The sequence below is a fragment of the Drosophila elegans genome, unplaced genomic scaffold (genome assembly GCF_018152505.1).
Source record: "Drosophila elegans isolate 14027-0461.03 unplaced genomic scaffold, ASM1815250v1 contig_476, whole genome shotgun sequence".
Taxonomy (NCBI): domain Eukaryota; kingdom Metazoa; phylum Arthropoda; class Insecta; order Diptera; family Drosophilidae; genus Drosophila; species Drosophila elegans.
Genome location: NW_024545863.1, coordinates 25,285,125 through 25,310,093, shown reverse-complemented (window position 1 = coordinate 25,310,093; position 24,969 = coordinate 25,285,125). Strand labels below are relative to the sequence as shown.

The following is a 24,969-nucleotide window of genomic DNA, read 5'->3' as shown; positions in this document are numbered from 1 at the left end:
AAAATTTTTATAATTTGATAAGCTTTAGAAAAAGTAATATTATTTGCGCTTTATAAGACATTTACCAATTTATGTTAAAATATTTGGTATTTATTTGAATAGCTTTTTTCGGATTTGTTAGCATACAGATATGTTTATATCATGTCAGTAAAATCAATATCCATTTAGCACTTGTACATGGCGTTGATCTTTCGCAAATCACCTGTGGAAAAACCGTCTCGATTACCCATCTTTCTGGTATCAGGAGTGTTGCGCAATGCCACCAGCGTGGGCCCATTATTCCTGGAGAAGGCAAAGGGCGAGTAGTGCATCACACTGGCGTAGTCGTAATCCACGCCAAAGCTGGAATGTGTGTATGGGTGGCCCTTATCAAAGTTGTGCTCTTTGCCAGGTTTAATGTTTTCGTGTATAACCCTAATATAGAAATCTCGATCATGGCGACTTTGCTCATGTAGGAAGCCAACGGCGTGCATCAGCTCGTGGATCGCAGTTCCGTAATCACGTAGACATCCCGAAGACTGAAGATTCACCTGCTGGACGCCACCAATGCGTCCAACGGCACTATGACATCCAGATCTGTCATTTGTAATCGAAATGTAATCTTCTTCTGTTGTCCTGGGCACAAAACGCACACAGGTCTTGGTATGATATTCCTGAAAAAGATTTAATAATTTAAAATTGTAATTCATTTCGACAATTAAAAGTGCAACGTATTATGTAGAAAACTTGTACAAAACTTGGGAGTCACCAGATATTTTATGAAATTTTCTAAAATTGTTACCTTAAAAGCATGGCTGATATAGTGCAAATCCTGCGATGTAAACGATTCATCGATCACGTAGGGCACCACGCCGCCCGTCCAACGATTACTTGACGACCGCAAACCAGATCGGGCATTTTTATAACTCTTTGGAAATAAAATGTCTCCCTCAAAGTAAGTACCCAGTTCCTCGGGGTTCTGAAGCGAATCCTTGTTGTAAGCCTCGACCAAAGCTCCTGTGATTTCGAAATCCGGATTGACAAATGCGCTTTCGTCGAGATCTGACAAGTCAATAATGTCCTCAGAGTGCAAATCCTCCAGGGGCATGGAATATCCCAGCGAAATAAATGGAAGAATTATGAGCAAGATCAACACTTGTTTACTTTGCGACTTCTGCATCTTGGTTAGTTTTTCTACTGCTGTGATTTCCAGCCCAGTTAACTGGCATTATATAGTCTTTACAAGACCTTCCAAAATAGATCACTAGTTAGTGATTTTTTTTCTTATTTATTTGTTTCTATTTATACCAAACTAATTTGTTAAACGATAAGGCTTGGCTGCAGTTTCTATTTTAATAAGTTAGCACTTGCTTATCTAGTGAGTCTTGATTTATTTACCGCTTTCATTTTGCAATTTGCATTGCATTTTTGCAGCTCCATTTTTTTAGTTTTAGTCCGGTCACTGTATATTTTTTCGGTTAGTATTGTTTTAGCAGATGGAGTATCAGAAAAAACAACTATTTGTATGCTTTATAAATGTATATATATTTTTACAGTTCTTTTGCATCGGGTGTCCATAAAGGTAAGGCATGTTAATTTAATCTAGTTTTTGCACTTATACATGGCGTTGATCTTTTGCACATCTCCGGCTGAGAAACCGCGTCGTTGGCCCATCTGGCTGGCATCGGAAGTGGCGCGCAACGCCTTCAACGTGGGCTGGCCATTGCGGGTGAAACTGGTGGCCGAGTAGTGCATCACACTGCCGTAGTCGTACTCCACGCCGAACCCGGACTGTGTCCTGGAGCTGGACTTCTCAAAGTTGATCATCATCTCAGGCTTAATGTTCTCGCTCATCACCCGGACATAGGAGTCCCGCTCGTGGCGATTCTGCTCATGGAAGAAGCCCAAAGCGTGCATCAGCTCGTGGATCGGAGTGCCGTATGTTCGCAGGCAGTTGGGAGACTGCAGATTCACCTCCTGGCGGCCACCCAAGCGTCCGATGCTGCTCCAACAGCCAGACTTTCCACTCCCAATCGAGATGTAATCTTTTTCAGTTGTCCTGGGCTTAAAGCGCACGCAAGTTCTGGTGTGGTATTCCTGATGGAGGATTAATAATTAAGAATGTAAGAATAGTATAATCTTGGAAAATATATATGTTAGTTATATTTAAAAACCTTACCTTAAATGCATGATTGATATTTCCCAATTCCTGAGTTGTAAAGGGACCTTTAATTTCGTAGGGCACCACGCCGCCCGGCCAGCGGGAACTCAGAGCCAGGATGCCATTTCGCGTTCCATTGGATCGGGCATTCCTGTAACTCAATGGGATCAATATATCACCCTCGTAGTAGGTGCCTAATTCCTCGGGGTTCTGTGAGGACTCCTCATTGTGAGCCTCGACCAAAGCTCCTGTGGTCTCCACATCCGGATTGCCAAACACAGTATCCCCCAGATCTGACAGGTCAATCATTTCCTGAGAGTCCATATCCTCCAGGGGCATGAAATCTCCCAGAGAAATGCACAGAATAACTAGGAGTAAGGACAACCGGGGTTTATTTTGTGTCTTTTCCATTTTGGCAAGTACTCCTTCTATTGTGATTACTAGCCCAGTTTGCTGGCATTATATAGTCTCACCTAGACCTCCAAAAATATACGACTCGTGTTGCCGGCGATTTTGTTTCACTCATTTGTGGCTGTTTATGCTGAGTTCTTTTTGAAACGATAAGTCGGCACTTTGTAGGCGCTTACATTTACATTAAGTACGCACTTGGCTATCCGCTTGCTTCTTGATTTATGTACGCTTTATGCATTCCGCCAATTTGTTAGTAGAGTGTGGAATTTTTTTCAGTTAAGATTTGGGGTTTTCTAACAATTTTTTAACTCTAATCGGGTTATGCTCCGAAAAGTAAGGGTGAGCTTCGTTTGGCCCACATTTATGGTTTCTTTCAAAGTTTTTATTTGCATGTTTTTGGGGCTCCGATTATGAAAGTATATGTTAAAGTTTGCGCATATTTTGTTTAATTTGAAAAGTTTTTAATCATTAAATATTTTGTTTCATTGATTTCCCACCCTAATTTGTATTTTCCATTTCCACTTCGGTTCGTGTCACAACTTAATGGAACTGATAGGTTCAAAACTCTACTAAGCAGATCGACTGTAGACCTTAATGATAAATTCTTCGCTGACAATAATTATTTTTAATTAAAAATTATTAAAATAATTTTTTATATTATTTATTATTATATAACAGAAATTCATTACCATTTATTACCTCGAGTCCATCAAGCAAATAAATAAATAAATAAATTTGTGTAATTATTATTTAATATAAAATCAAACGGCTTAAATATTATTAACTTGTAATTTCAAATTGTTTTTACTCCTATTTTTGGCGCCAAGTGCATAAAAATCGGCCCACTGTGCGGCTTTGGGAGAGAGACATTTCGAGAGCGTTTGCTCGTTCTACTCCCACAATATACATATATCTGTACTGCTCAGATGCACTGAGTTGATGCTTGCAAACCTATTGCTTTTGCTTCGCACATTTGTTCTCAGCAGAGTCTCTCTGTCTCAGCCTGATAGTTAGGCCGCTAAACATTTTCTTACCAATTTCTCTATCGTGCTGGTCGGACGTGTTTTTTGGTCGCTCCGCTCGAAACTTTTTTTCACCGTTTTCGGCCAATGTGTGAGCTCGCGAGAGTGTGTGTGCTGCTTGCAGTTCAAAAGGGCAGCAACAACAACAGACCTCTCTTTTAAGCCAACTCTTCGGTCTGCGCGTGTGTGTGTTAGTTAGAATTGTGGCCTGGGAAGAAATGGCAAATTAGTTGGCTCAAATCGGAATCTCTGTGCTCAATATTCAAATTCAGGCTAGAAAGTGTCGCGTGCGAAAGTGTGCAAATAATACAACTAGCGAAAAAAGAAATAAAACTTAAAATAAACCTGTTCTAAGCCAAGTGCCGAGTCCGTGTGTGTGCGTAAAGCAGAAAGAAAAGGAGAGAGAGAAGAGGGCGAATGCAATTAACAACAAAAATAAGCTCAATGAGTATCATCTGAATAGAAATAATATAGCCAAAAGCAAGCCAAACGAAACCCTTTCCAATACGAAAACACGATTTAAGCCAACAAATCAACGATCATGGCTATAATCGCGAATGCGTCACCGCCGACACAACAACAAAAACGACGGCAAACAACAACGACAACAGCGGCGTCAGCAGAAACAACAACAGCGAGAAGTCGAGACCGCACGAAAAGCGCAGCTCAAATTACGTCGCATTTGCTCAAGCGCGCCATTTCAGTTTATTCGTCGCCTCAATGGATACCGCTCTTCATACTTATTTACTTAGCAACAGGTGAGAGAACAAAAGAGAGAGCCGAGGATATTCTGGTCCTTGGGGACAGAAAGAGAGAGAGAGAGAGAGAGAGAGGAACAATAGTCAGGGACATTCAGAGAGCAACAACATTTTCATTGTTCTGGAAACAGTGAAAACTCCATGAGCTAAACTATGGTTCTAAATTTAATTTTTAAAATAAGTTTTATTACAAAAATATTTGTTTTTTGGGTTACTGTTCTTTTTTTATAAAAGTACCATATTAGAGAAGTTTCATTTAAAGAAGTTTGACTGTAAATTGTTTTCTTGCTGAACCACAGGCATTCTTTAGACTGAAGATTTGCCGATGTTTCAAAAGCTCGTAAGTCGAAACAAGAGCAACAGATCACGGGTGTATGAGTTTGGAAAATTGTGTTTTGGGGATGTGGGCAAAGGAAAAGTCATACTCGGCCAAAGAAATTTCAATTTATTTCGGGCATCCAAAAAACTTGTTGAACGGGTTTTCCTTTAAGAAGTGACTCATGAAGCTGGCATACCTATGGCTCGATTGTGTTAATTATCCACTCCATTTGGATGGTTGTGTGTAGTTAATTCTTATCTCCCAAGCAAAAAGAATGCATAGAAACTTAGTCTGAAATGTATTAGCTTGGATTACGTATAAATTTATATTTAGTTGGAGGGCCTATTCTTTTCATTTGGCTTACAGGGTAATTAATCAAATGATATGAAACAATCATGAATTATATAGTAAATTGAGTGTATATTTTATAAAGATGAAATTTATAGATATTAATATCAACTTACAACTTAACTTACTTAAAATGCACCTTAAAAATATGAGTGATTTATAATGGATTTGGAGCTTAAAATTCACATTGAAATGTAAATAATAGACCAGGAAACGAAACGCACAAAATTAGTATCTATGCATTCCTTGACAAAGCTATACATTTTCGGTATCAATATCATAGCTTACTTGTCTGCAGTTTCAGAGTGTTTTGAAAGACATCACAACTTTGCAAAGCAATGATATTGATCGCATAATGATCATAATAATTGATTCACAACTCTTGCTGACTCATTATGTGTAATTATCTGTTACATATTGCCCGAGTCTCAACTGTGTTGCTGCCTTAGCATTGCCTGCCCCCTTTTTTCATCGGATTGTGCAAAAACGACCTTAAAAATTTGGTTTATTTATTTACAATCCGAGTACCACACCGCCAGCCGACCAACCATCTGCCTGTTGTGACTGGCAATCTTATCTTTTGGCCGGAAAGTGAAGTACAACAGTTGCAAAAGCGCGGCCAGCTCAACGTCAGCAATACCGCAATTCCGTTGATATGTTGATAAAGAAAACACACACAAAAGGGGAACAGAGATAGGGAACGAGTTTTTCAGCTTAATGTTGGGAAGGGCCTAAAAAGCATCGAAGAAAATATTTTTAATAGATGCTTTCAGCTTTTGAAGATTTTTTTATAACTCTCGATACACTTTCAAAAACCTATGAATGATATATGTAAAGAACCCGTAAATAGATAGGGTTTCCATTTGAGTGAAAAGCAATCCCGGATATGCATTTGAGAAACTGGTTTATGACAGCATCTTTCATTATAAAATCAAGGATCCTCATATACGTTTTCAAAGTCACTGGGGTTTTTCCTAAAATTAACTAATAAATTTGCATAAATTTCGTTTTTGACTAAAAAAATTCCTAGAAATAATTAACTGTGGGTGCTTTTTATCTTCAAATTTATCAAATGACTTTCTTTTATGATCGCCAATGAAAAACCCACAAATGAGGGAAAGAGACAAAGAAAGGTTTTCCATCTTTGAGTTGGGAAATCCCTGAAATGCATCACAGCAACTGGTTTATAGCAGCTTCCATTATAAAATCCAGGCACCGACAGCGAAGATCATCAGCGTCATCTTCACTTCGAGGGTGGTTTCTGTCAGGCTTTCCTTTGAATTTCCGCCCTAAACAGATATAATCCATCATTTTCTGGGGAAAAATCGCGGCGCAGGTACATTGCACGTAGGAAAAGTGGAGGGAAAACACAAATGAAGCAAAACTGCCTACCTGCATTGCGTTAACGATAACAACACGTGACCCCGCGGGTTTGTGGAAATACACTCGCACGTAAATGGAAATCGAGAATGGAAATTGTGTGCGGGACACACCCGCGTTCTCCGGTGTCCGGTGCTTTGGCCTGGTCAAGTGTTAAAGTGCAATCGGCCGTGACATGGGCCGTGGGCCGTGTTCCGTGGGTCTATTCAACCGGCCGCTACCATTGCCTGACGCTGGCCATTAGTGCAAGTCGTTAGCCAGCTCTATAAAAATAGCCAGAGTATAACTAAAAAAGAACTGATTTGCCCCAGTCCCTTAAAATTAAGAGAATACCAATTCTTGAAAATAAATGTAGCAAAGGGTGGAAGGGCCAGCACATCAGAATCTATATTAGCTATAGCAACCTCATATAGCTTTTTAGATGTACATGATTGACCGAGCCTTCTTAATCGCCCAAAAATCACTTATGGACTAAAACCTATATATGTAGGTTTGAAGAAACAAATAATCTTTTTAATAGAACAGTGGAGTATTAATGGGTGGCATTCAAGTCTGTTCACTCGACCTATGGTTCTTTCTTATTTCCACTTGCAATGTTGCCAGTTTTCAGTTTTCAGCGACTGCATCGATTAGCCAGCTACCTTGGGGACTTACCGCTGCATAAAAACCGCAAATATGAGAAAATCAGGGAGAAACAAAAAATCAAACTAAAAACACAAAGCCGCTTTCGCTTTTACTTGATATTATTTCAAAAAATTTCGATGCAAACAAATGTTTCAAATTTGTGGGCGTTGTTCAATGCTGTCTGTTGGATTGTCTTTATCGCGGTGATCACGTATAGCTGTTTTATCTCTCGCTATTTGCATACGCAGCGTACTGCCAGCAACAACAAAAACCATTGTTAGCATTGAGTCACACCAACACCGATACGATGGGCTATAACGCACTGAAATCGGACACAAATTGTTTGGTAATTAAGGTGGGAATTTACGAAACAGTTTCGTTCTGAACGCAATTAATGTAGCCAGAACGCGTGGTTTTAATATTTACTTGTGAAAATCGTAATAACATGTTCTTGGTCGCAACAAACAAACAAACATGTACATATATGAAAAAGCTGGAATATTTTTTATTTTGTTTTCAGTTTTTAGGCTTAATATATATAGAAATTATTTTTTAGCTTTACATGTTTACCATACTACTGAAAGTGCAATGCCACTTCCTGATATAACTTCATAAATACTTTTATAATTACTCATAGCCCTTACTTTATTTTGAAAACCTTTCCATAGTGAAACGCCCACAGACTGCGTTTATTCTCCCAAAGTCTGTGTTTGCTCAGATTGTGGGTTCTGTTCGTTTCGTGGGTTCCGACTGTACTGGTGGATCTAAAGGTTCTGGTGGTTCTGGTGGTTCTGCTCTTTGAGGACGCACCGGAAAAGATTCTCAGGCGTGTTTTCGGTTTTGTTTTATTCAACAGTTCATTGCTTTGTGCCAGTTTGTGAACGGGTCTGGCCGCCCCCTTTTCCAGGCCCACAGAATGTACAAGGGCCGCCTTGTTGGCAACACACATAAAGTGGTGGAACCACAAAACTGGTTCCCAGGCGCGCCTGCGCAGAAGCGGCTTACAAAAACAAAACAATGGCGCCAAAAGAACGGGGGAGAGAGCGAGCGACTCTATTTTTGAGTGTGCTCCATTCTAAGCATTCATTTTGGGAGTCTTATCACTTAAGAGTAATTTTGCTGTTCCCAGAACCAAAATATTAATGAATAATATTTAAAGAAGGAACAAGTACTTAATACTGTTAAGAAAACAAACAACTTGAATACTTAAGCACTATCTTCCGAAGATGAGCTTTGATTAGCAATGAATTAAAGTATTTAAATAAATACACTCATTTCAAAAATTTCCCATTGTAACTTATAAATTGTCGTCCTTCAAGTTTTCGTACTTATGTTAATATCAAAGTTGATGTGCCTTGATATCTTTGCTTCTATTTGTGCAGAGTTCGTGCCAATTTCATTTATTTGGCTTATTTTTTCTTTATGTGCATAATTCCATGAGAGTAAACTAAGCGAAACCGTTGGGTGTTGACGCACTCGAATTTTTTAGTGGGTGCGGTTTTTTTTGTGCCTGTTAATCTGCAGCTTTCATGGGAAACGTTTATTTATGAAAACTAATTAGCTTCTGACCGCCTGAGTGTATTGTTACCATTATATATAATAGAAGCGGTTTTATTTAAATACTTAAAAATATTTCCTCACCACATTTCTTGGAAGCCTAAGCGGAAATTAGTGTGGGAACGCATTCGTATCTCAGTTTCGTTTGGTTCTTTCTTTGCGCCAACAAGGTGTTTGAACAAATGATCGCCCAGAGCCAGGTATTCTTCGGTACTAAAGTGCAGTCAGACATGAAAGAGCTGAAAGTGTGTAAGGCTTAGAATGGAGCGATGGACATGGGAACTAACTAATCTTGGAAAGAAATGCATTGCCTTCAAGAAACTCAACAACGAAATCATGTTAGACATAAGAATAGGGATTTAACACCTTACAAGTCATTAACCAAAAGGTGAAGCTATTTGCACATCAAAGATATTTCAAAGAGAGTTCCTATCTTTGTTACATTATTGAGTTATTGTTATAGACCACAAAACAGTTATTTGCCATAACATCAAACTCATATTAAAAAATTAAACATAATTTATTACAAAACAAGCTATTCATTTATTCTCATGCGACATTTAAAAATTTATTAGATAAATTAATTATCCATTTTCCTAACGGAAGTTCAATCCCACATAAACTTTTTCCCAATATAAATATTCATAGCGGAACGAACTGTTATTAATTAATAACCTTTTTTGGTGCTCTGTAGTTCCTGCTTTAAATTAGTTCAAACGTGTTTTATTTCCTAAAATAATAAAAATTGAGATACTTAAAACGAAAAGCTTACAATAACAAAATATTGATTTTTCTAATACATGATCTTTTTTCCTTATAAATTTAAGTATATAACCATGTTGATTGAATATTATGTGCCCTTTTGATAATCGTATTATCCAAAAAGCTGTAATTAAAGTTTAATCGAGACACGTTTTCACTTTTCCATTAATAGAGAGAAACGGATAGAGACCGAAAACTGAAAACGAAAACGCAACAATTAAAGTGCAATTAAAAAATTTCAAATTTAATTAGACAGAGCCAATGTTGCTATTGTTGACGTTTTAGCCAACAAATTAAATACAGAAACTGAAAAAATCGGTCAAAAGTAATTTATGCAATTTTTGAACATCCGATAAGCGAAAAGAATACAAGAAAACAATCGAGAGCAAAATGAAATTTTCCGTGGGCGTTTTGTTACACAAATCAACGAAAAAAGTATTTAGAGCAAAAATTACAGGCAACAACAATACAGAAAGACAGTGCTTTTTGTGTGGGTTGGCAAGTGAGGCAACACAAACATATACACTTTAAACTGAGTTAAAACAATTGAAGTATGACCAAATGCAGAGGGTTGCTCGCATAAACCAAAAGAAGAATAGTTGCACAGACAAAAATTTATTTTCGAACATTTTAAGAAAATTTTAAAAATTAAATAATAAACAGTAAACAATCCACAGCAACCGTTTGCGTTAGTCCAGTTAACAACCTGCAACCTGTTTTATTTTGGCCAAACATCGAACCCACGAATTGGGATAAGGGTTGGACCTTAGTAGAAAGGAGTAAGTGGTGGTAGTAAACAACCTCTTCAAAATATAAGGAGGAGTGTTGCTCACTAGAACTAAAAAAACTGAGAAAAACAGCTACTGCATTTCGTTTCACAATTTGATGAATGCAATAACCTTATTGGCTAACGATGTACTATGTATACAGCTGACATGAAAATAATATTAATTGCTCTATGGTGTCACACATTTATGAATCATTATTCCATATTAAACCTTAAATTGAAACATATTATTATTATATACGATATTTTATGAATTTCTTTTAAAATTTTTAATAAAAATGCGTTTAAATATTATGAAAAAATACAATCTACCCATTAAAATTGATTTTAATATAGGGAAAATATCGCTGCTAATGTTGTGAACTCAGTTGTTTGTAGACACTCCACGTTGGTATTGTACTCGGTGTTGTTTTGCATATGCTGACGCTGATTAGTCATACCAACAGAATGCAGTGCTAAATGCGAAATGCACAGGCAAAGCCAGAGGCAAAATCAAAGCAAAGCGAGCTGAGCTAATTTGCATACATCTACTTATGTTGTGTTTTACACTGCAGGCAAGTGTTGCAACGAGTTGAATGTTTTTGTTAACTGGGTCTGCGGGAGAGAGCCTCTCATTTTGGCCAACTTGACGTATGAGCGAGGGCGGGAAAGGAATTCGCCGTACTAAAGCTGCACTTACTGTTTCCTCCTTAAAAAGTTTTGCGTGTTTTCCGCACAAACTGCTTTTTGCATAAATCACTTTTTTCTTACCAGTGGTAAATACCATGGAAAAACTTAAATGGGGAACCTAAAATGGGTGATTATCTCGGCTTTATTTTTAAGATCTCGAGCGTTTTCTCTTTCAAATTGGAAGATTTACCAAAGTATAGGGGCTTACAATTCCGGAACTCCTAAAATAGATAATTAACTAACTATTTTGGTTAATAAACATGGGGGAAACTAAAATTAATTAGTAAGCATTTAGTAAGCAAAATTGAAACAATAAACTCACAAGCAGTGTGTTGCGAGCTTCACAAAATTAACCTTAAATTCAACAAACTGGTTTTTTTATAAAAATTTTTTTTAATAAAAATTATAGTTTCATCTTTAAACTAATTAATTTAATTAATAAACACAACAAGTAAAAATTAAAATTTTATTAAATTAAGACATATTTTACCTATAACAGTAATTCTTTCAAGTTTATTCATTTATTATGTCAGAAAGTACAATAGAAATTTCAATAATACACAAATGTCCAAACATAGTTTACAGCCTTTAAGAAGCCACAATATTGCTTTAAAGTTCATTTAAATTTCTTAAGTCTTAGCCATTGGCCACGCCCCTGCTTTAGAACCGGCACAAAAGAATCTTTGTCCCCAAAAAACTCCAAGCGAGACATCATTAAAAGCTTAAAAAGCATTTCCAGCAGAACACTAACGCTTGCTCTTGACAAAAGACGTATAAAATACTATTAAACTGTTTCTTTTACGGCACCGCTAAAAAGAATTCGTCCGCTCTCGGGAGCAGAATTAAACCAGAGTTTTGCACTTAAGGTTCGAAGCCGTAGTCGAGTCATTCATGACTGAAATAAAATTAATAGGCATAAGAGCGAACGGAAAAAAAATATAAAAAAGATAAATATTGTTCTTGCCGGTGGTTATGATTATGAAATTCCCGTTCCGTTTGCTTACGGCAACGCTCACAAGTCAATTCTAAGCCATAAAATCCAAGTATATTTCAGGTTCTATAAGTTGATTCACACAGTAAGATATGAAATTAATTTAGATACAAAAATTTGAACAAAGCTCCTAAAATTTATAATATATTTTGTTATATTTGGATTCTTGCTGTAATGAGAAGTTAATGTATATTTTTTGAAAAATCCATTGCTTTCTGACAAACTATAAAACTGTAAATTTACGTGTTAAATTTTTATAGCATTTTTGCCGTATGATTTGTGAATACTTTTCTGCATAGTTTCGTACGTGAGTATAATATAATTATGAGCTACTTTACTAGCGACTTATATACTTGTTTACTGACTACGCCTTGGCTACCCCCTTGGCCACTCCCGTTTCTCACCTGGCACACATAATCACAGAAATGAGAAATGACAACAAAACAGTACTGTCAATGCAAATAGCAAATCGCCTTTAAATACCAAATAAAATGTTTGAGAAGACCGCGCAAAAAGAGTCGTCAAAATCGATGGCCTCATAAAGCATTGTATATTGTTGCCCGTTGCTTTAACATGGTTCAGGTTCTGTCGAGGTCCCCCAAGCGCTTTCTAAGCTCGTGGCAGCCATGGGTCAGGGCAGCCCAAAGGGCACAGCGGACCACAGACGGGTTCACCCGAGCCAGAAGGTGCTAAAATGATCTCTTCTCTGTATGGGGAAGTGCAAAAATAAATACACATGTGCCAACTTTATCGCCGAGAAAAGCTTCAAAACACATTTGGTTTTTGGTAATAAACCTTAACTTGTGTCATTGAAAACACAACGCAACTATTGAACGACAATATATGTTAACAGTCGAAAATCAGCAAGGTAAATAGGCAATACCAATAATACAAAAGACCCAAACAATTTTAAAAACAAAATTACAGTTTAGACTTAAAAAAAATTAAACTGAAACTAAAAAAAAAGTTTTTTTTAAAGAAAAGTTACTTCATTTCATTAAACGTAAATCTCGAAGCGATCAACAAAACATAATATTTTAAACTTATTAATGTTATTATCTCTAAGCCTTTTAGTTAAAGACTTAAAGTTAATTATATAATTTTTTTTATAAAAAAATCTTCCTGCCTTTTTAAAACTAGATAATTAATACAAACATTATATTTAAATAGGATTTATGTAAAAAAGCGAAAAGTTTCCCTGTTTTTTGTTTCGATTTCCTTTCAGTAATAACTTTTTCCTGTGCCGCTTTCTTTCCGTTTTAAGATTTTGGTTTGTTTCCTGCCTTTTTAAAACTAGATAATTAATACAAACATTATATTTAAATAGGATTTATGTAAAAAAGCGAAAAGTTTCCCTGTTTTTTGTTTCGATTTCCTTTCAGTAATAACTTTTTGCCGCTTTCTTTCCGTTTTAAGATTTTGGTTTGTTTCTTTCGTGTGATCTGTAGACTTTTGATAAAAACCAGCTTATGAACATGCAAGTCTGTTTACTTTTATGTGCATATGGTACATTCATAGTTGGTTTTTTTTTTGCAAATCTTAACGCCTTGTGCACCCAGCTTGTTAATTTCGCTTTGCTATTTATATGTTTTTTTTAGTTTCGAAAATAATACAGAAAAAGTTTGAAGTCAGGTATGGTGTCTTCTGGTCTGCGGCTGCTGATTTTTCTACTTTTGCTGCTTTTTTTCTGCCACTGTTGCGGGAATTGATTCTGCGCTTTGGTGATCAGCGCAAATGAAAGTTGAAAGAGGGGGGTTTTAACTGATTACCATTTAAGTGGCATGTGCCAGGCCATGGCAACTCATCTAATTTGGTCAATGCTACTCGAAAGACAAAACACTTTCTTAGCCGGGGAGCAATGGACAAAGACGCGGCAAAAATGCTGAACCAAACAGCACTGCGAAAATGTAAGCCAAAGTAAACCAATTGGCCATTTGCTGTGCGCCAAATACGCGAAATGAGGAAGTCTACGGTTACAAATGGCGTTGGCCAAATGCGAATGAAATGCGATTAGTTAAATGAGAGCCCGACTTGGCCCGAACCGACTTGGCCCGAACCGACCTGGCCTTGTCATGCTTTTTATTTCATTCAATTCACCCATCAGTCTGTTGCTTTCAGCAAAAAATTACACTGGATTGATAAGTTCAAGTTGCTGCTTTTCAAATTTGTTTAAATTATATTAACGTATTCATATTTTCTTAAATATGTTGTCTAAAAATTTTCTTTAAGAAAAAGGTGGTAATATTAACAGCTTTATTATAACTATGTGTTATTTATAATTTTTAATTAATTAGTATGCTTTTTTCTGAGTGCAAGACCTAATCCCACTAACCCTGGCCATCTTGATCTTCTCTTGCAGATGTCGCCTCAGTGGCGATGCCAGAGAGGGAGGCGTACTTTAATGGCTCCACTTACCTCCGCCTGACCACGCCGATGCCCATTTGGGATCACTCGGCGATTAGTTTCCGCTCGTGCCGCGGCGGCGAAATCCTCGCCCAGCAGTACAACAAGAACTCCATCGTAATCTCAGTGCTCAACGATTTTCTGCAAATATCACTGGCGGGACCCGCGGTCCATGGGCCCAACAATCGCCTGGACGTCAAGTTGCCCTACCAACTGTTGGACAACCGCTGGCATACGCTGCAGTTCAAGTACGAGTACGGAAATCTCTATCTGCATGTGGATCGTGCGGCAAGCATATTTGGTGAGTAACCATATCCCCCTCACTGTCCCAAATTGGATTCCCAGCGGAATGAGCTCCACAGCCCACTCAATTGGGTCAATCGTGGACAAATTTGAAATGTGGCCAAGCACATAGGAATAAATCACGTCACGAGGGTTAAGTAATGCAATTGTGGCCGTTAAATGCGAAGGGGGGAACGAATAACGATGAACTCATTGGAAAATCAATTAAACAATTGTAAAGAATAAGTGCAAAGGCAGGAAAAAAGTTCAGTTTAAATGGTAAACGGTCAAAATTTAAAGAATTTAAAAACATGACTGAAAGGTTATATCAATGCGATGTAGTTGTCTCAACGGTATAGGAAATTAAATAAAAATATAGAAAAGAAATTTGGAAGAGATGGATTAACATAATTTTTGTTCATAAAAGGCCAGTACTAACTTTTAAAGTATTTACATTGGGTTGATCATTAATCATTAGTTCCCCCTTGAAGACCCTTCAATTTAAGCACAGGCCTGTTTTATTTATCTTGATGCATAGATTATAATTTTTAAAGACACTTTTAAATTTTTCTATTGTCCTTAGCCAATTCCACCTACAACAGCCAGTTTCTGACGAACCAGGACATTGGCTACAAGGATGCCATTTTGATACTGGGCAACTCTTTCTCCGGCTGTCTTTTGGATGGACCCGGTCTGCAGTTTGTGAACAACTCCACCGTGCAGAATGTGGTTTTCGGAGTGTGCCCACTGACTCCGGGTCCCTGCAGCGACCATGATCTCTTCACCCGGCTGCCGGAGAACTCCTGTTTGACTGACCCATGCATGGGCCATGGCACCTGCTCGTCCAGTGCCGAGGGCTACGAATGCCGGTGCACGGCCCGCTACTCGGGAAAGAATTGCCAGAAGGACAATGGTTCGCCGTGTGCCAAGAATCCGTGTGAAAATGGTGGCTCCTGCCTGGAGAACTCCCGTGGGGACTACCAGTGCTTCTGTGATCCCAACCACAGTGGCAAGCACTGCGAGACGGAGGTGAACCTCCATCCGCTCTGCCAGACGAATCCCTGCCTGAACAATGGAGCGTGCGTCGTGCTCGGCGGAAGCGCCGGCAACGGTGCAATTGCCTGCGAGTGTCCCAAAGGATATGCGGGTGCCAGGTGCGAGGTGGACACGGATGAGTGTGCCTCGCAGCCGTGCCAGAACAACGGGAGCTGCATCGACCGGATCAATGGGTTCAGCTGCGATTGCAGCGGCACCGGATACAGCGGCGCCTTCTGTCAGACCAATGTGGACGAGTGCGACAAGAATCCGTGCCTGAATGGCGGGAGATGCTTCGATACCTACGGATGGTACACCTGCCAGTGTCTGGACGGCTGGGGCGGTGAGATCTGCGATCGACCCATGACCTGCCAAACGCAGCAGTGTTTGAACGGCGGCACCTGCCTGGACAAGGCCATCGGGTTCCAGTGCCTCTGTCCGCCGGAATACACTGGTGAACTGTGCCAAATCGCTCCCAGCTGCGCCCAGCAGTGTCCCATCGATTCGGAGTGCGTGGGCGGCAAGTGCGTGTGTAAGCCAGGCTCTTCGGGTGAGTTTCACGTTCCATTTGTTTACGGTTTCGGGGATCATTGGGCATTGCATGACTTTTACAATTGACTTTTTATACGCTTTTTTTGGGCTTAACGGTCACTGGTTTTCTCTGGTTAATATTAAACAAAATATAAAACACAAGCTTCCGACTTGGAGCCGCTGACTCCGCTCGAACTGGACGTGCTCGACTCCACGCTGTGCCCCAGCGAAAAGAAGAAGCGCTACATATCGCCCGAGTGGCTCAAGCGCAAGCGTTGTGAACTAAAACTGAGTACGTCGCCAGGGTGGCGGAGTAGCTTGCTAAAAGGGATTTTATAAATATATATATATTTTTTTTATAATATGTAAAACTGCCTTGAAGCTGGACACTACATTACACGTAGTCATCTGCTTATTCGATAATCCCCCACAACCACCACCCACCACCAACACTAACTGTATATATTGCCCGATCTAGTAGCTATAACCTAATGCCTTAAACTTATATTGTACAAAACCACGTTGCGTTTGATGGTTAAAAACGTAGGTCCCATTGGTCATTGCCTGCCAATTGAAACGACACCGACACCTGAACAAGAGCCAACAACAACGACAAGAACCACAGCCATCCCTGTCCCAGCTAGTCCAAACACCCTAACAACAACAACCAAGACACCTCCAATAACAACGGCCAGAGCAACGTTGGCAACAACCACGGCTGGCAAAAAACCACAACAACAGCCACTGCAATCGGCGACCCAACGCTCGGCCTCCCTGAATGCATGTCCCCAAGAAAACTGCTTGAACGGTGGCACCTGCCTGGGCTATAGTGGCAATTATACCTGTATTTGTGCTAGTGGATACACAGGTTTGGCATACATCTGTCCGGGGTTGTCCTAAAAGTGTGCATGTCGACGATGGTCCACTTAAAATAAGTTTAATTTGCATGCGGTTAATGGTCCTAGTTATTGGTGGACTTAAATTGATATTGATTTTGACTAGAGTCCTGCCAGAATCCTTTCTCTCTGTACCTCAGCTGAAGAAACTGAATTAGAAAGAGCGGTTTTATTTTTCTTAACGATAGATCAAAAGTTAAATAAATCACGTAGCAGCCAGATAACCAGTTATCTTAATTCATGTACTCACAATTAATATTAAAAAAACATTTAGATAAAATGGAATAATTATTAACAACCATAAAGCTAAAAAAACCCTTAAGGTAGATATCATGGACAGAATTAAAGGAATTTAATATTAATACTCAAATTCCTTAAATAGGATTCTTCTTATTGGATTCTCACAAGACTCTAGTTTTAAATCGAATATGTCATTACAACTTTTAGTGCAGCCCCAGATAAACTAACTGTAAATATGTAGCAAAGTATAAATAGTTAAACAATTGATATTCGGTAAACACTTGAAAAGAACTTAAGAATAATAAAATAGATTTGTTTAATAAAAATACAAATACTAATATCTGTCCAAAGTTCGGTTATGTACTAATACAAAGCACTATTTTCAGGTTACAACTGTCAAACGAGCACGGGCGATGGTGCGTCTGCCTTGGCCCTGACCCCCATTAACTGCAACGCCACCAATGGCAAGTGTCTGAATGGAGGCACCTGCTCCATGAACGGAACCCACTGCTACTGTGCCCTGGGCTTTTCGGGGGACCGTTGCGAGAAGGCCGAGAACTGCTCGCCGCTCAACTGCCAAGAGCCGATGGTCTGTGTCCAGAACCAGTGCCTCTGTCCGGGCAACAAGGTGTGCAACCAGTGCGCCACCCAGCCCTGCCAGAACGGAGGCGAGTGCGTGGACCTTCCCAACGGAGACTACGAGTGCAAGTGCATGCGCGGATGGACGGGACGGACATGTGGCAACGATGTGGACGAATGTACCGTGCATCCGAAGATCTGCGGCAACGGCATCTGCAAGAACGAGAAGGGATCGTACAAGTGCTACTGCACGCCCGGATTCACCGGCATCCACTGCGATTCCGACGTGGACGAGTGCCTCAGTTTCCCCTGCCTCAATGGAGCCAAGTGCAACAACAAGGTAGGTAGATGGCAGTCGGATGCGGATCCGAAACTGCCTCTTGTGACTGAACATTTATCTGTTACTAAAGTGTAATTAGTTGTTTTTCTTTAAATTCGGAAAGCATCGGATTTTGAGACAAGTGAGTTTTAGTTTTCGTTCGGCTAGCGAACTATGTGATTGTTGCTCTTTTTCTAAAATTGATATTAATTATTTAATCTCTTAAAGAGTATGCTAGTTTAAAAATATTCCCATTAGACATGATTATGATGTGCAAATCTATTAAAATATATTTAAAATAAATAGGCCCTAATTAAAACTTACTTATTAAAAGTTTTAATAATTCCCCATTAAACGCCAATTTTATATTGCCGTTGTGTATCTTTGTTAAATGTGTCCTGTATATATAAACCTTTAGCTTTCCTTATAAACATATGTGTTGAACTTAAATTTATTATATTCTCAAAACACCCATATTAATCCACTATTTGTATCTAGATCAATGCCTACGAATGCGTTTGCCAGCCAGGATATCAAGGCGAGAACTGCGAAGTGGACATCGACGAATGCGTCAGCAATCCCTGCTCGAACGGATCCACCTGCATTGACAGGATCAACAACTTCACCTGCAACTGCATCGCGGGAATGACGGGTCGCATCTGCGACATCGACATCGACGATTGTGTGGGCGATCCCTGCCTGAATGGAGGCCAGTGCATTGACCAGTTGGATGGCTTCCGCTGCGATTGCAGTGGCACGGGCTACGAGGGCGAGAACTGTGAGCTGAACATCGACGAGTGCATCTCGAATCCGTGCACCAATGGGGCCAAGTGCTTGGACCAAGTCAAGGACTACACCTGCGAGTGCCACACGGGCTACAAGGGCAAGAACTGCGAGCAGGACATCAATGAGTGCGAGAGCAATCCCTGCCAGTACAACGGCAACTGTATGGAGCGGTCCAACATGACCATCTACCAGATGAGCCAGAACATGAATCTGCCCTCGGTGTTCAGCCAGCCCTTTAGCTTCGAGAATGCCAGCGGGTAAGTCATCTGGTGTTAGCTCCAACCCGAATCCCTAACTAATCTTATTTACTACTCAGCTACGAGTGCGTCTGTGTTCCAGGCATCATTGGCAAGAACTGTGAGACCAACATAAACGAGTGCGAGAGCAATCCCTGCAGCAAGCATGGAACATGCAACGATGGGGTAAGTAAATCCCGATGATAATAAAATCTTCTATCACAAAGAAAACTTTAAAAACTGACTAATTCCCGTTCAAAAAGTGTTTAAAAAAATGTTTTGAATATTGTTTTACATTTTTGTTATATAAGGTTTTCTTAAATTAAACTTTTGTAATATCTTTAGCTAAAAGTATGGATAATTTATTAAACCAAGCATCTTGTTTACTTAATATTTAACACATCGTTTCTTAACCTTGAGATTTAACATGGGCTTGCTTAACTTTTTCAGATTGGCGCCTACACCTGCGAATGCGAACCCGGCTTTGAGGGCACCCACTGCGAGATCAACATCGATGAATGCGATCGGTATAATCCCTGCCAGAGAGGCACTTGCTATGACCAGATCGACGACTACGACTGCGACTGCGATGCGAACTATGGGGGGAAAAACTGTTCCGTACCACTCAAGGGTTGTGAAACAAATGTAAGTCTTTCAATCGGTATTTTCCATGTTTAAATCAAAATCAAATTGAAATAAAAGCATATGACACTTACCAATGTTTGTTCTCTATTGCAGCCATGTTTGAATGGAGGCGCCTGCCTGCCGTACTTGGTCAATGAGATAGACCATCAATACAACTGCACCTGTGAGAACGGCTTCCAGGGCGACAAGTGCGAGAAGACCACCACCTTGTCCATGGTGGCCACCAGCTTGATTTCGGTGACCACGGAACGCGAGGAGGGCTACGACATTAATCTCCAGTTCAGGACGACGCTGCCCAACGGAGTGCTGGCCTTTGGAACCACCGGCGAAAAGAATGAGCCGGTTAGCTATATTCTGGAGCTGATTAACGGGCGACTGAATCTGCATTCCTCGCTACTGAACAAGTGGGAGGGCGTGTTCATCGGCTCCAAGCTGAACGACAGCAACTGGCACAAGGTGTTCGTGGCCATCAACACATCGCACTTGGTGCTCTCGGCCAACGACGAGCAGGCCATATTCCCGGTGGGCTCCTACGAAACGGCCAACAACAGCCAGCCCTCGTTCCCGCGAACCTATCTCGGCGGCACGATACCCAATCTGAAGTCCTATCTGCGCCATCTCACCCACCAGCCGTCGGCCTTTGTGGGATGCATGCAGGACATCATGGTCAACGGGAAATGGATCTTCCCCGACGTGCAGAGTGCGAACGAGTCGTATACCAAGCTGGAGAATGTCCAGAGCGGATGTCCACGCACGGAGCAATGCAAGCCGAATCCCTGCCATTCGAATGGCGAGTGCACGGATCTGTGGCACACGTTCGCCTGCCACTGTCCCAGACCCTTCTTTGGTCACACTTGTCAGCATAGTAAGCACTATTGGATTAATAGCAGTGTTCCCTGATCTTACAACCTTGTTTTACTTATCAACTTTCTAGATATGACTGCAGCCACTTTTGGCCACGAGAACACCACCCATTCGGCTGTGATTGTGGAGACAACGGACGTGGCTAGGCGCGCAATTCGCTCCATTCTGGACATTTCCATGTTCATCCGAACCCGCGAGCCAACGGGTCAAGTCTTCTACTTGGGCACCGATCCACGCAAGGCACCCACCAAAAGTGAGTTTAATCACATAATGAGAAACATTTAAATTTGGATCGTCTTTCTTAAGATCTTAGGATCTGAAGATAATGTCTAATTAAGACAACTGTAAATATTTTTGTTTGTAAATAAGATGCGTTTATAAGTTCGTTCATATCGCTTTTATGGTTATATTTATTTATTGTCTACTTTATGTACCTAAGAAGTTTAAAGCCAGTTATCTTAATAGTAATGCATACTTGCTTAATAAATACAGATTAACATTATTATTTTTTTTTCCTCCCAACAGATATTGGCGACTCGTATGTGGCGGCCAAACTGCACGGTGGGGAGCTGTTGGTGAAGATGCAGTTCAGCGGTACTCCGGAGGCCTACACCGTCGGTGGCCAGAAGCTGGACAACGGCTATAACCACCTGATCGAGGTGGTGCGCAACCAGACGCTCGTGCAGGTCAAGCTCAATGGCACCGAGTACTTCCGCAAGACGCTGTCGACGACGGGTCTGCTGGACGCACAGGTGCTCTACTTGGGCGGACCTGCACCCACGCGGGAGTCTCTTTTGGGGGCGACCACGGAACCGGGTCCAGTGCCGGCGCCGGGGGCGGGAGTGCCCATCGAGGACACCACCGTGCCCAAGGAGGCGGACGACAGCAGGGACTACTTCAAGGGCATCATCCAGGACGTGAAGGTGAGCAACGGCTCACTCAACCTTATTGTGGAGATGTATTCGCTGAACGTGACGGACGTCCAGGTGAATGCCAAGCCCCTGGGCGCCGTGACCATCGATCGCGCCTCCGTGTTGCCCGGTGAGGTGTCCGACGATCTGTGCCGGAAGAATCCCTGCCGGCACAATGCGGAGTGCAGGAACACATGGAACGACTACAGCTGCAAGTGCCCCAATGGCTACAAGGGCAAGGATTGCCAGGAGATCGAGTTCTGCCAACTGGTTACCTGTCCGGGCCAGAGCGTGTGCCAAAATCTGGACGATGGCTACGAGTGTCTGACCAACATCACGTTTACGGGTCAGGAGCGCTCCCCTCTGGCCTTCTTCTACTTCCAGGAGCCCCCATCCGAGGAGATTGTGGGTGAAGCGACTCCCAAGCAGACCCTTAAACCGGTCATTGATATAGCCTTCCGCACGCGGGCTGGCGGAACTCTGCTGTACATCGACAATGTGGACGGATTCTTTGAGATTGGCGTGAACGGAGGACGAGTGACCATCACCTGGAAGCTTAGTGCCCTGCATTTCGGCGAGTCGGCTCGCTTCGAGAAGGAGAACACGGACGGAGAGTGGAGTCGCATCTACCTGAGGACACACAACAGCAAACTGGAGGGCGGCTGGAAGGGCTGGGAATCGATGGTGGACCCGTCGCCAGCCTTCTCCACGGACATCGACCAGGCGGCCTTCCAGTCCCTGATCGCCTCCAGCACTCAGGTTTACTTGGGCGGCATGCCAGAATCTCGGCAAGCGCGGGGATCCACTTTGTCCGCCCAGCAGGGCTCCCAGTTCAAGGGCTGTGTGGGCGAGGCAAGGGTGGGCGATCTGCTGCTGCCCTACTTCTCCAATGCGGAGCTGTATCCGCGCACTGAGAACGTTTCCGTACAGTTAAAGGCCCAGTTCCGGCTGAACACCACGCGTCCGGAGGAGGGCTGCATCCTGTGCTTCCAGTCGGACTGCAAGAATGCCGGCTTCTGTCAGGCTCCATCGGATGAGTACGCCTGCACCTGCCAGGCTGGATTCGAGGGCGACGATTGCGGCACGGACATCGACGAGTGCCTGAACACGGAGTGCCTGAACAACGGCACCTGCATCAACCAGGTGGCGGCCTTCTATTGCCAGTGCGAGCCCGGATTCGAGGGTCAGCACTGCGAGCAGAACATCGACGAGTGTGCGGACCAGCCCTGCCACAACGGGGGCAACTGCACGGATCTAATCGCTGCGTACTTGTGCGACTGCCCGGAGGACTATATGGGTCCCCAGTGCGACGTGCTCAAGCAGATGACCTGCGAGAACGAGCCCTGCCGGAACGGATCCACCTGCCAGAATGGATTCAGTGAGTATAATGGCCACGTTTCTATTAACATTAACGATTAGAATTAAGGGGCACCTTTACTCTATTTTCAACTGATCTACTTTCTCTTAATAAAGATGGAGCGACTGGCAATAATTTCACCTGCACCTGCGTGCCCGGCTTCGAGGGTCCTCTATGTGACATTCCCTTCTGTGAACTGACGCCATGTGACAATGGCGGTCTCTGCCTGACTACTGGCTTGGTGAGTATCCCGGAAAGGGTATTTCCTTACGAAACACCTAGTTACCCAAACCCTGCCCTTTCAGTCCCCCATGTGCAAGTGCAGCCTCGGCTACACGGGTCGCCTGTGCGAGCAGGACATCAACGAATGCGAGTCGAATCCCTGCCAGAACGATGGTCAGTGCAGGGATCTTGTGGGCAAGTACGAGTGCGACTGCCAGGGCACCGGATTCGAGGGCCTCCGCTGCGAGAATGACATTGACGAGTGCAGCCTGGAGGGCGAGTACTGCGCCGGATTGGGCAGGTGCTTCAACAAACGCGGCTCCTTCCAGTGCATCTGCCAGAAACCCTACTGCGGGCAATACTGCAACTTCACGGATCCCTGCAACGCCTCGGACATCTGCTCCAATGGCGGTCGCTGCGTGGAGTCCTGCGGCGCCAAGCCGGACTACAAATGCGAGTGTCTGGAAGGATTCACGGGCAAAAATTGCACGGTACCGGTGAGTTTATAATCACAATAATATACAAACTGTCAGGTAGCTGAAAATTTAGGACCATCTTCAGAATTTCGAAAAGGCAAACGGAATATTAAACTTTAGTCAGGCTTTTAATTTGAAAGATTTTCAAAATAAAACATTGAAGTTAGTTTGAATTTGTAAATTCAAAATCGAAAATCAAAATACTTAAAATGTTGTAAAAGCTTAAAATGCATGTTCTTTAAATTAGCAAGCTAATACTTCCTACTTCAAAATAGCAAATAGCTTATATACGATTGTTTCTTTATTTCAAATAGGTATAGCTAAAAAGGCTATTAGACCCTTCGTATCGAAGACAACCCTACTCAGACCTGTCTTTAGATTGGAAATAATAAGTCATTTAATTAACTGATCTAAACAACAACAAATCCTAATTATTTTTCAGATCACGGCCAGAGAGGATGGACCTTCGACGACGGACATTGCCATCATTGTCATACCCGTGGTGGTGGTTCTGCTGCTGATCGCGGGAGCCCTGCTGGGCACCTTCCTGGTGATGGCCAGGAACAAGCGTGCCACCAGGGGCACCTACAGCCCCAGCGCCCAGGAGTACTGCAACCCGAGACTGGAAATGGACAACGTGCTGAAGCCACCGCCTGAGGAGCGACTTATTTAGTTTTGAGTTTTGACTTTTGAGTTTTGAGCATCAGCGACGATTGGCAAAGCAAACGAGAGATATTTTTAAATCCGCCCATAAACACCTAGCTGTAGGAGAAACGCAATGTTTTGTTCTAAGTTCGCCCCTAGTTACGGTTTACATCTTAAGGTGCTCAAGGCAACAGCAGCAGCAGTCGCCCCCGATCCCTGCCCACGCTTTAGTTAGTTAATAATAATAATTAATAATGCCGTTGTCTATTTATTCTAGTAGTTTAGATGACAGACGTACCGCCCTATAGTCGTTATGTAGTTACGTTCCGATAGATTAGATTCAGTATTCGATTTCTCGTATATGTAAATCCTAAAGCTGCGAACAAAGTTGAGCTCTGACACCAATTCCCTCCCTCTCCACATTCCGCACGGAAGCCTTTCAAACGTATTGTACGAGTATTCTTGTAAATATATTTGTGCCCATTCCTATACTAAATTAGCTGAGCTAAATCGAATTCAAAAAACTGAAAATCCTATATGCCTATATATACGCCAGTATATATATCAGTAAATGTGGCCTTATAACAAAAAAAAAATAGTAACGAAAAGCAATGACAACCAGAAAGATCATGAGAAACTATTGGTTAAGTAAATCAAATAAAATACATATTTTGCTCTAGAATTTCTAAGCGTAAACTTAAGAGACTGTACTATATAATAAATATTAAATATTTCGACTTTTTTCCAATTGCTTGTCTATTTATTCGCGTTTGC

At 41.6% G+C, this 24,969-nt stretch overlaps 3 protein-coding genes across 4 annotated transcripts; 1 reads left to right on the top strand and 2 right to left on the bottom strand.

Moving 5' to 3' along the window:
- Positions 1-68: 68 nt before the first annotated feature.
- LOC108136947 (astacin-like) lies at positions 69-1,168 on the bottom strand. Its single transcript, XM_017258429.1, has 2 exons — positions 782-1,168; positions 69-653 (listed from the first exon to the last, which is right to left on the bottom strand). Exons 1-2 carry the CDS (start codon positions 1,157-1,159, stop codon positions 165-167), a joined length of 867 nt encoding a protein of 288 aa, XP_017113918.1. The 5' UTR covers positions 1,160-1,168; the 3' UTR covers positions 69-164.
- Positions 1,169-1,552: 384 nt separating this feature from the next.
- On the bottom strand, positions 1,553-2,551 carry LOC108136747 (zinc metalloproteinase nas-8). Its single transcript, XM_017258090.1, has 2 exons — positions 2,159-2,551; positions 1,553-2,076 (listed from the first exon to the last, which is right to left on the bottom strand). The coding sequence occupies exons 1-2, from the start codon at positions 2,549-2,551 to the stop codon at positions 1,582-1,584; spliced, it is 888 nt and encodes a 295-aa protein (XP_017113579.1). The 3' UTR covers positions 1,553-1,581.
- A 1,043-nt stretch (positions 2,552-3,594) lies between these two features.
- On the top strand, positions 3,595-24,943 carry LOC108136810 (protein crumbs). 2 transcript variants are annotated; one of them, XM_017258212.2, is made up of 14 exons: positions 3,595-4,331; positions 14,128-14,472; positions 15,037-16,038; positions 16,567-16,887; positions 17,542-18,074; positions 18,552-19,096; positions 19,156-19,261; positions 19,526-19,720; positions 19,814-20,585; positions 20,655-20,837; positions 21,110-22,873; positions 22,969-23,093; positions 23,158-23,571; positions 23,993-24,943. In XM_017258212.2, exons 1-14 carry the CDS (start codon positions 4,115-4,117, stop codon positions 24,221-24,223), a joined length of 6,753 nt encoding a protein of 2,250 aa, XP_017113701.1. In that variant the 5' UTR covers positions 3,595-4,114; the 3' UTR covers positions 24,224-24,943. The 2 variants fall into 2 exon arrangements, with proteins under 2 accessions (XP_017113701.1, XP_017113702.1); XM_017258213.2 differs by lacking the exon at positions 16,567-16,887.
- The last annotated feature ends 26 nt before the right edge of the window (positions 24,944-24,969 follow it).

Excerpts from the sequence above, each read along its gene's own strand:
- LOC108136947 (XM_017258429.1), bottom strand. The coding sequence starts at position 1,159 with ATGCAGAAGTCGCAAAGTAAACAAGTGTTGATCTTGCTCATAATTCTT. Across the intron at positions 654-781 it reads ATATCAGCCATGCTTTTAAG|GAATATCATACCAAGACCTG; the intron begins GTAACAATTTTA and ends AATCTTTTTCAG.
- LOC108136810 (XM_017258212.2), top strand. The coding sequence starts at position 4,115 with ATGGCTATAATCGCGAATGCGTCACCGCCGACACAACAACAAAAACGA. Across the intron at positions 19,097-19,155 it reads AGCTTCGAGAATGCCAGCGG|CTACGAGTGCGTCTGTGTTC; the intron begins GTAAGTCATCTG and ends TTTACTACTCAG. Across the intron at positions 20,838-21,109 it reads ACGCAAGGCACCCACCAAAA|ATATTGGCGACTCGTATGTG; the intron begins GTGAGTTTAATC and ends TCCTCCCAACAG.
- LOC108136747 (XM_017258090.1), bottom strand. The coding sequence starts at position 2,551 with ATGGAAAAGACACAAAATAAACCCCGGTTGTCCTTACTCCTAGTTATT. Across the intron at positions 2,077-2,158 it reads ATATCAATCATGCATTTAAG|GAATACCACACCAGAACTTG; the intron begins GTAAGGTTTTTA and ends ATCCTCCATCAG.